The following is an 11,202-nucleotide window of genomic DNA, read 5'->3' as shown; positions in this document are numbered from 1 at the left end:
TGTTTCAAAGTCTACATATTGGTGAGCTGCCTTGGACCATGTAAAGCACAATATACAAGGGACAGGCCCAGGGTGGCACTGGATCACTTCAGGTAACAGAATTTCAGCCTTTGGAGAAGCATGCTGTTTAAGCTACTATTAACTTCAGTCTCTATCCAGGTGAACTTAAAGCCTAATTATGTTACAGCCAGAATGCAAAGCAATAAACTTTATTTAAATAATTCATTTATTTAAATAATTCTTCCTTTTCCTCCAACAGAGAGTAAGAGTCTAGTACTATGTTCAAGAGCACTTTCAAAATACCGTGACAATGTTCCTCCCCCAACCCCCCTACCCCACCAGGAGGTGGGAGAAGGGACACAGAACTTAATATCCACTTAAGCTGATATGCAACCTGTCTTAGCCAAGCCAAAGTATGAAGTGTTATTGCAAGGATGGCCAGCCTGATCAAAGGTAAAGGCTAAAATTCAGAAGGGACACTGATAAATGATCACAAAACTTAAATTATTACATAGGACAGAACTGAGTTTTACAACTGATGTTTTAATGTAATTTTAGGCCATTCATTTTACAAACACTTATGCCTATGCTTAAGGCATTGTGCTAGATGTTTCCAAAGACATGGCTTGACAGTTCTTAATGACTTTTTCTTCTTAATTCAGGGGCTATATCTAGGACTGAATAGCAGCATATAGTCCTAGGGTTATAATTTGGCTACCCCTGATCTTACTCTAGGTTCTCTAACAGAGGTGAGTATAGACGTCACTACCTTGATAAGATGTGTAGATTAGCAGTCACCATTTTAATCACCTGCAGAGAAACAGATTTCCTTTATTTAATACTGATAAATGGATAAGGTTTTTTTTTAATAGATGTGTTGTTTACAAAATAATAAGTTTTATACTAATGTCAGACACAAAGAAATCCTGAAACCCACACACAATCAAATTAACTTATATAAATTAAGAAAGTTAGAAAATCTACATACAACTAATTACAAGTTTGTGAATACTCTCAAAAATTTCTAAAAGTCCTGCAAATTTATCTAGAAACACTGACAACTGATTCAAGATCTATAAGAAATTATAATTTCATGTTAAATTTAAGGAAATACTTATATGTGATGCAATAGAAACCACCATTGAACTCTATTTAATACTAAAAATATAATTTAGTTATAAGGACTAATTTCAAGTTAGAATTTATAAATTAAATACAAACCAAAGTTGAAGCATATGAAATCCTAATCCCTAGAAAACAGGGTTCTAAAATGTACTCTAGGAGATTACTTCAGATTGTATGATATAAGAGACAACAAAACTTATTCTCAAAGACATGCTAATACATTTTCTTTAAACAAAACCTCTAGCAAACAAGAATTTTCATACTGTGCTTGGGGAATAACTAAAACCTTTATTAGATATGGTTTTCCAATAACAAGAGGTGAAAATTGAATTAGAATTCAAAGAGCAGTGAAGTATGAAATTTTAAAAAGTAGACTAGCTATTAGCTAGGGGATAAAAAGTAAAGGAAGACAATTGTTTCTTCTATAATACTATTCAAATATCTCCCCTCTGTACACAATGTTGCATATATACAACTATCCACTTTTTATGTTATTTATATAATAATGAAATCCCCTTACGCAATCTAGGGTATACAGATGGTGTCCAACTCTGGGAAAAGTAGAAACACACTTGATTAAGTTTTCACCCGCATATTTTAGGTTCTTTTTTTTTTTTCTGCCAAGATTTTAGTAGTAAATTCATAAATATAGGAAATCCTTTCATTCCTTCAATGATAAAAAAGAAAACCAAAGTGCCAACAGAAGTGGCTTAATGATGTACAAGAAAAACACAACACCAATGGGTTTTCTTAATTTTGCATTTTAAATATCAATATGTGCATGTTTCATTTTTACAGTTATAAATTTTCTAGTCTGTTTTAGACAACAGCATTTAGTAGTTTTTAATCCATTAAGAGATGCTTTCAATTTGAAACATTTTGTGTATATGTATATAAAAAATAACCCAATGTATGACTGATCTGACAGCTGTTTGAGATCAATAAAGGCTTATTTTTTAACATGCAGGTAGTAGAGAGGAGACAAACCAACCTCTCCATATTGTCTTGCTGCTGGCTTGTTTTTGCAGTGGTATCAATAGTGGTTTTGGAGGGAATGCATGTGCCTTCAGCCTCTCTTTAAGATCAGATACCACAATCAACATAAAGGGAAGGGAAGATGAAGAATGGGGAGTGGGCAAGTGTTGAATATCAATTTTAAGTGTGTACCTTTTCTAGGTACAAGATAAAAACAGGCCAATGAGGAAAAATAAAATTTATAATTAGGGAAAAACGCTGCAATCAAGTCAAAAGACATTTTAGCCGAATTAAGTTCTTTTAATAGACTGCATATATAGATGTTTAGCCACACTCATCCATCTACTCTTTTAAGAGTAGAACTTTATATCCAATTTACATGCTTCAGATAAGATAGCCTTTCTTATTTGTTACAGTATGGTCTTGTATCCAAATTTCCAACTTGTACACGAGAGTTAAGAAAAAACATAGGACACAGAGGATGTTGCCATTTTTTAGCAGCAATGAAATATCATTAACCCCTTTTACATACCGAATTCAAGTCACTATCAGAGGTGAGTTCACCACAAAGTCACCAGGTACAAAACTGCTAGTTCATCATTAAATTAACTTGAAATTTCCCCTGACCCCCGCCCTATTACATCCCTTCTTTTTATAAACAGCAAACATTTTGCTATTTTATGCATAGGCTAGCAGGCTTGTTTCAATATGAAAGTGCTAATTCATTTACAGATTTTTAAATCAGTTATGTAGTGCTACAATAAATGTCCAATCTACGTAGGAACAATCTTTGATGAATGAAAATGATGATGTTTGAATAAGGCTATCAGATTACCTTATCTTATTTACATATAAAGAATAGATACCCAATGGTGAAGAAGAGACAGAAATTGGACAAATACTCACAGGTGTAAAAATTACAACTATCTTTGAGCTTATACTGTAAATGAGACGTTTTAAATAGTCCTGTAGCCCATGCCTATTTTTTCCTCAGAAAAAGAAAAGCTGCCTTCATGACATCTCCTCTTGTTTGTAGATTTCCACAGTGTCATTTGAAGCTTCAGAGTCGGGATCTTACTTTCTTCAAAAAATAAAGAAAATACCCCCCCAAGTCACCCTCCCTCCCCCACAAAATCCCTCTGGTATGTTTTCCAGTGCCAGGTTGCATGATCAGTTCCCACCTCCTGGGTTTTGCTGTCCAATCTATTGATCAATTAGTTTAGAGTAGATAACATGAACCAGTTCTGGAACCGCTACTAGGAGGAACACAAGCTCTTCACTACAATCACACAGCAGGAAAGAAAGTGATAACTCAATTCATCCCTGGCGCTGGGCCTCCAAAATTGAAAGAACTGGGCACAACTGGAGCATTGAATTTGTATCCTCCATGCTTCTCAATCATTTTGGATTCTAGAAAACAAATTAATTGAGTTAAATGACATTCTATTATCTTACTACTTTGGGGAAGAAAGGATTGTCATTAACAAGCCTAACAGCTTAACCACCAATAGAAACCAGTAATTTCAAAAGTCAGCCGCTTTCTTCCAAATGTATATAGAGGGCAGGAGGGCATGGCATATAAAGAAAATAAATCCTCCTGTTGTATGCTGTAGACTTCATAGTCCTCTTTTACCACCCAAGTATTCTTGTTGTTCAAGAATACTCCTTTTTGAGTAAAATATGCCAGAAGGATCCTGTCTCCAAAGAAAATAAAATCTAATGAGGCAAATCCAAATATAAAATACTTGAGAAGAAAGTTGTGCTTATTTATACTCAGGACCCTCCACTGAGTATAAAGCTAGTTTAGCTAATGATATTAAGACCTATAAAGCTGCTTCTGTTATACCTGCAGATTACTACACATTAAAAGATCATTTTTGGGGGGGTATTGTTACACTATTCTCTAATGTCTATATATGAATTTTTCCTAAAGAACACGAACTACACATACGACCATATATTAAATAGTCTTACCTAACCTCTCTTCCCACACTGAAACTTCCCTCTCTTCTCTTCTAACTCTTAAGCTTGCAAATCTATTTTCCTGTTTATTAGAAAGGCTGAAGGAAGAAACAATTAAAAATATACAAGCTAAAATACCACAAATATAATGTTAAATGTTCCACAGAACATCTGTGTTTCTCTAACATATTAATAGCATGAAGAATAAAAGTGGGAGAAACTAATTTAGATTAAAACTCTTAGAGATACAATCAGGAAAACTTTTGTTGTCTCTTAACAAACCAAGTATAAAAATGGTGTGTCTTAGATACATACTACTCCATACAGTAGCCACTAGTCACATGAAAGCACTTGAGAAGTGGCTAGTCCAAATGGAGATATTCTTTAAGGTATAAAAATATACACTGGGTTTCAGAATAAAGATGAAGGCCTTTAATCCTGTGTAGTCTACCTATAGGTATGCCTGAGAGTTATTTCCAGAGTACCTCATGTTTTTCAGATGTGACCTCTCTAAGCCCAAATCTGTAAGTGAAATCATTGCCCTCTCCCCTATGTGGGGCATGACATCAAGGGGTAAAAGTCTCCCTGGTGGCATGGGAGATGACTCCCAGGGATGAGCCTGGCCCTGGCACCGTGGGATCAACAATGCCATGCTAACCAAAAGGGATAAAAGAAGTGTAACAAATAAGGTCAGTAGTTGAGAGAGCTCAAATAGAATCAAGAGGCTACTCTGGAGGTCACTCTTATGCAAATTTCAGTTAGACATTGCTACCTATCATAGCCTGCAAACACCAACCAAAACTATTCCTGCCAATCCTAAAGAACAACTAGGGCATTATATAAGATTCTGCAAAGGTTCCATGCATTAGGGTAACTTTCCAGAAATCTACAACCTCTAGATGGGTCCCTGGACCAGATAAGTCTTGAAATGCAGAGGGGCCAGTCTTTCCAGAATATCAACTGGTTCCATCCCCCATCCTATATTATTGATAGCCCTTTTCAACATGAAAAAGTTAGAATGGCCATAGCTGAAAATACCCCTAAAGAATGTGAGACAAAGATCGAACATGATGGTGGAGATATACAGAGAAGGTAGGGGTTTAACAAATGAGTATGACTGTTAAAACATTATATATTTATTTTACTCTCCAGTATTTTAGAGCTCTAGAAGTAAAAACCTAAAAATGTGGAACTGTAACCCATACCAATCTCTGAAATCTGTTCTACAACTAATGTTTCAATATGCCTTGAAATTTTTTTTGCATGTTATTTTTCACAAAAAAAGTCGATTATGATGATAAATGCACTGCTATATGATGATTTGTGGAAAAAATATATAATCTCCTTAACCACGTAAAAAGAAAAAACCCACAAAGATTGTACAATGAAAACTCCCATGCCGTTTAAAATACAAACACACAGGATTTCAAAGGCACAGTACAAAAAAACAAAAGCAAAATATCTCACTAACAATTTTACATTCATAACATGTTAAATATTTTGGATATATTGAATTAAATAAAAGATATCACTAAATGTTACTTGTTTCTTTTTACTGGTTTTAATGTGGCTTCTAGAAATTTTTAAATTACATAAATGGCTTACACTATATTTCTATTGGACAGTGCTCCTTTAAGCAAGGTAAAATGAATGCAGACTGGCTATTAAATGATAATCAAAAATAATATTACATTCATTATTTCTTACCTATAGAAAACTGTAGGCTGTAATTATCTAAGATGTCCTTTTTTGAAATGCATAATGAAATATTTAGGGATGAAAAGATATGATGTCTGGAATTTTCTTTAAAATACTTCTGAGCAAAAAGGCACACTCTTTATATAATTTTAACATAGTTTATGGGTTAAAAAGAATTCTCTACTATCAATTCACTACCATGTACTTAAACACCCTGATTAAAGCTACTCCACACTTAAAAGTAGTCTTTATCTAAAATTAGAATAAGGACCAAAATAATAAACTGCAGCCAAAATTAAATTCTTCTGTTAAATCCTTCAAATTAGAGTTAGAAAATCCCATCACTCATATAAAATTTTAAAGCTGCATGGAGTCATTAAACAAATTAAATAGAGTTTAAAGTCAATTAACATACCATGGGCTGCCCTTCTTTGATCTGCCAGAGTTGCTATATCCTGTAACTGTTTTCTTTGTTCTTCATTAAGACCATGAGTCAGAGCCTGATACCATACAGGATTACGATTTTGAATAGCTGTCATAAAAAAATAAGAAAACCAGGGAAAAAGACAACAATAAAAGAGTCCTGGTCAGATCCTGTTCCCCTTAATCCATTGCAAGGCACTTGAAATTCAGACCTATTTTATATTCTCCCCAGTACAGCTTATATTTTGTTCTTTCTCTTTGAAATTCAACTCAAATCTATTCAGAAATGAAAGTTAGAGGGCAAAAATTAATTCAAGTTTAGCTTTATAATAGTTCATATCTGTATAAGTATTCTGATGCTAAATCAATTTTTATTATTTAAATATGTTCTAACAGAATTACAAATACTATATAACTGGAACTTTAGAGATGAAATTAATCCAGCTTGAAAATTAAACTAAAGTAACTTGAAGATGAACAAATCTCAAATCCCTAAATTAAAAAGTAAAATAAAATCATCAAGAAGATGCAGAAAAGCAGCAAATGACAAAATAAATGCCCTGCCTTCTCAAAACTATTTTTTTTAAAAGAAAGGTAGTTTTTGCAGTGTTCGAATAATAAGTCACATTACACCATAAAGCCTTTATATTAAAGCCTAAAATAATGGCCAAACTCAAGGTAAAGATATGGAAAACAAATTTTCCCAAGTCACAAGATCACCTGTTAAACTTTGCAATATTCCTTTAAGATATGCACAGATAACTGACATATAACCCCACACACTAATGCCAACAATATAAACTGATTCTTCATGTACTAGCTAGTTACTGGTATGTTTCGGCAAAAACTTGACTTTCACATGATTTTCTATTTCTACTTTATTGCATTTACTGTATAAGGACCCTCTATCATAAACCATCCTTTTTAGGAACTGATATGTGTTTAAGCTTATAAAATACAAAAGTAAGGGCAGAACAGATCAGTAGTTCTATGCCTCTCAATCATGTAGCCTTGAAACCATTCTTTCATGTTTCCACAACTTTGTGTCATAATTACTTTGTCATGCCTTGTGAGACTAAAAGCCTTGGCTACCAAAATTTGTTCTAATTCTAAGTTCCTGATGCATAGGAATAATTAATATTTAGGGCAGCAATTAACTATGGGGGACAAGGGAGTGTTTCAAACATAGTAGTAATTTTAATTTCTTAAACTGGATGGTGGAACACAATGTTATTTTTTTTGTTTAAATAAAAAATCCAAGTAAATAACGGTAAAATAGATATCCAAACATGCACCTAAACAATATACATGTGACAGTGGCTGCTTCTGAAGAAAGCTGAGGGACTAGATATCAGAAGTAGGAATTATCATCATAACCATTTTGAACGGCACTGTTTTCTTATAATGTGCAAGTTTCAAATTTACAAATGAAATAAATACAAAATTAGGAAATAACGATCTCATATCCCCAGACTAGTTCAGTAAAACAACAGATTATATAGAGCTACTTAAATTACAAATTAAGCTAACTTACTTTGAAATATAGCTTTAAATATCTGATACTCATCAACAGGGTTATCTTCATCATCAATGATTGTGGAATAGCCTTCCAGAGCAGTTTCCTCAGCATCATCTTCTTCCCAATCTTCATCATCTCCATCCTCACCTGTGTGTTTAGCTAGAATCTCCAAATATTCTTGCCCATCTTCATCTATATCATCTTCATCACTGCCTAGTTCCTCTGTCAAATCATATATATATATATATTTTCTTTGTTATAACTAAAATATTTTGCCACGCCACAAAAAGACAATGATCACAATCACTGCCAGTAAATTACAAATCATAATGGAAGAAATTCAAGACACAGTACCAAGAATTGGTGTTTAAATACTCAGCGATGAATAAAAATTTAAATTTCATGAAAGTCCAAAAAACCCAACCATGATTTAACATATTCTTAAAGCTAAAGACGAATAATGATTTCATAATATGACATTCAACCCTTAATAGGCTCTGGGCATTATTTTCTAATCAAGTAATGATGTAAGTTACAACCATAGATACCTTTTCGTGAGATTTTTTTTTTCCTCACATGGTTGTATATTCATCATCATGATTATTTCTTAAAACATTTGTGTCAATTCAGAAAAGGAAATAAAAAGAAAACAAAAAAATTCACACATACCATAACTCTTACCCCTCCTTTTCATTGATCACTAGCATTTCAATCTACTAAGTTTTAACATTTGTTCCCTTATTAATTTATTTTTAATCCTTATGTTTTACTCATCTGTCCATAACGTAGATAAAAGAAGCATCACACACAAGGTTTTCACAATCACAGTCACACTGCAAAAGCTCTATCATCATACAATCTTCACAAAACACAGCTGCTGGAACACAGCTGTACATTTTCAGGCAGTTCTCTCCAGCCTCTCTGTTACGCCTTAACTAAAAAGGTGCTATCTATTTAATGCATAAGAATAACCCTCCAGGATAACCCCTCGACTCTGTCTGAAAATCTCTCAGCCATTGACACTTTGTCTCATTTCTCTCTTCCTACTTTCAGTCAAGAAGGTTTTCTCAATCCCTTGGTGCTGAGTCCCAGCTGATTCTAGGATTTCTGTCCCACATTCCCAGGAAGGTCCACACCCCTGGGAGATCATGTCCCATGTAGAGGGGGAGGGCAGTAAGTCTGCCTGTTGTGTTGGCTGAGAGAGAGAGGTCACATTTGAGCAACAAAAGAGGTTCTCTTGGGAGTGACTCTTAGGCCTAATTTTAAGTAGGCTTATTCTATCTTTTGCAGGGCTAAGTTTCATATGAACAAACCCGAAGATTGGGGGCTCAGCCTATTACTTTGGTTGTCCCCACTGCTTATGAGAATATCAAGAATTCTCTACTTGGGAAAGCTGAATTTTCTCCCTTTCTCAACATTCCCCCAAGGGGACTTTGCAAATACCTTTTTATTCACTGTTCAAATCCTTCTGGGATTTATCAAGGCATCACTCTGGACAAACCTACAAAATCTCATGCCCTACTCAAGGTTCCATGTACTTATGATGTTCAATTAAGCTGTCCTTTTTTATGAGTTTTTTTAAATGGCATTTTGTCTAAAAACAAAGAGACAAAATGGCAATAGAGATCTTATTTTGGAAGGATTACAATATTTTTCTTAAACAACAACCACTCATTAACCAACATTCAATTGGTTTGTACTCGTTAAAATAAAACATCTCACTAGTCAAACATATTAGTCAATATTTAATCAACTTGATTTAAAAAAATAAATTTTTGTTTTAGTTGTGATAAATATGCGTAACATAAAAACCATTTTAAGTGGACAATTCTTTCACTTTCACCACAATGACAACACTAGGCAACTTTCACTACAATTCTGTTTACAGAATATTTTCATAATTCTAAACTAAAACTCATACTCATTTAGCATAATTCCTCATTCCCTCCTCCTACGATCCCTACACTATTTCAAACAAGAAATCTTACAATATTTATCATTTTCTCTGGTCTATTTTACCCAACATAGTATCTTCAAGGTTCAGTGCTGTAGCCATCTACCAGCTCTACAGTTCTTTTAAAGAGTGAATAATATTCCATCATATGGCTATATACCATATTTTGTTTATCCATTCATCTGTTGATGGACACTTGGGTTACTTTCATATTTAGCTATTGTGAATAACATTTTGATGAACATGGACGTTCAGATTATCTGTCCAAGGTTCAGTTCTTTTGGGTATATATGTAAGAATGGACTTAGTGGGCCATACGGTGATTCTGTTTCACATTCTGAGAAACCACCAAACTATTTTCAACACTGGCTGCACCATTTAATGTTCCAACCAAAAATGTATGAGGTTATTTCTCTGCAACCTAGCGGGATGAATTCATATCTTATTGTACCTTTCATTTGCATTTCTATAATGGCTAATGATATTGAACACATTTTTATATACTGAAATCTTCATCTGAATATCTTCTTTGGAAAATATCTACTTAAATCCTTGGCCATAGTATAATAGGGTTCTGTTTTTTGGTATTAAACCATTATCAAATATAGTTTTCGAATATTTTCTACTATCCTGTAATTGCCTTTTCACTTTAATAATGAAATCCATTTTATCTATCTTTTCTTCTTTTTGCTGCTTGTGCTTTTTGAGCAAAATTTTAAAATCCATTGTTTGCTACAAGATCCTGAAGATACTTGCCTATGCCTGCTTCCAAGAGTTTAGTTTAGAGCTTAAATTCAGGTCACTGAACAAGTTAAATCATTTTTTTACAGTGAGAGGTAGGTGTGCACACTTATTCTTTTCCATGTGGACTTCCAGGTGTTCCAGGACCATTTGTTGAAAATAGTATTTTTCATCATTGAGTAAACTGGGCACACTTGACAAAAATCAACTAGACAGTTATATGGATGCACCCCTGGATTTTCAATTCTATTCTAAGAGACAAAGAAATCTTATATGACATGTCTATCCTCATGCCACTATACCACACTATTTTTAAAAACTACCTTAAGTTCTTAGTTCGGTTTTTTTTAAGTTTTATAATCAGGAAGTGAGTCTTCCAATCTTGTTCTTTTTCAAGGGTGTTTTGCTATTCAGGGTCCCTTGAAATTCCATATGAATTATTGGATGGATTTTTAAAATTTCAGCACAAAAGGTTACTGGAATTTTGATAGGTACTACATTAAATTTGTAGATTCTTTAGCTGGTATTGACATTATAACAATATTTAAGTCTTCCAATCCATGAAAATGTGATATATTTCCATTTATAGGTCTTCTTTACTTTTGCAATGTTTTATAGTTTTCAGTGTCCAAGTCGCTCACTTCCTTGGTTAAATTTATTCCTAGGAGTTCAATTCTTTTAGATGCTATTGTAAAAGGAATTTTCTTGATTTCCTTTTCAAGTAGGTCATTACTGGCGTATATTACCTTTTTAAAATAATTTTGTACAGAGAATGTTTTCCTGATTTCCTTCAGTTCTTTGTATA

General features: G+C 33.6%; 1 protein-coding gene across 1 annotated transcript in view; it reads right to left on the bottom strand.

Annotated features, from left to right (window-relative positions):
* Nucleotides 1–523: 523 nt before the first annotated feature.
* The window catches only part of IPO7 (importin 7), a 57,032-nt gene continuing 46,353 nt past the window's right edge, over nt 524–11,202 (bottom strand). Inside the window, exons 23-25 of the mRNA XM_077113957.1 lie at nt 7,718–7,924; nt 6,176–6,292; nt 524–3,510 (exon numbers count right to left, since the gene is read on the bottom strand). Coding sequence (XP_076970072.1) covers nt 3,413–3,510; nt 6,176–6,292; nt 7,718–7,924 — 422 coding nt within the window. The 3' untranslated portion in view covers nt 524–3,412. The remainder of the gene's footprint in view (nt 3,511–6,175; nt 6,293–7,717; nt 7,925–11,202) is intronic.

The sequence above is a fragment of the Tamandua tetradactyla genome, chromosome 8, assembly GCF_023851605.1.
Source record: "Tamandua tetradactyla isolate mTamTet1 chromosome 8, mTamTet1.pri, whole genome shotgun sequence".
NCBI classification, from domain to species: domain Eukaryota; kingdom Metazoa; phylum Chordata; class Mammalia; order Pilosa; family Myrmecophagidae; genus Tamandua; species Tamandua tetradactyla.
This window is presented reverse-complemented; position numbering and strand designations above follow the sequence as displayed.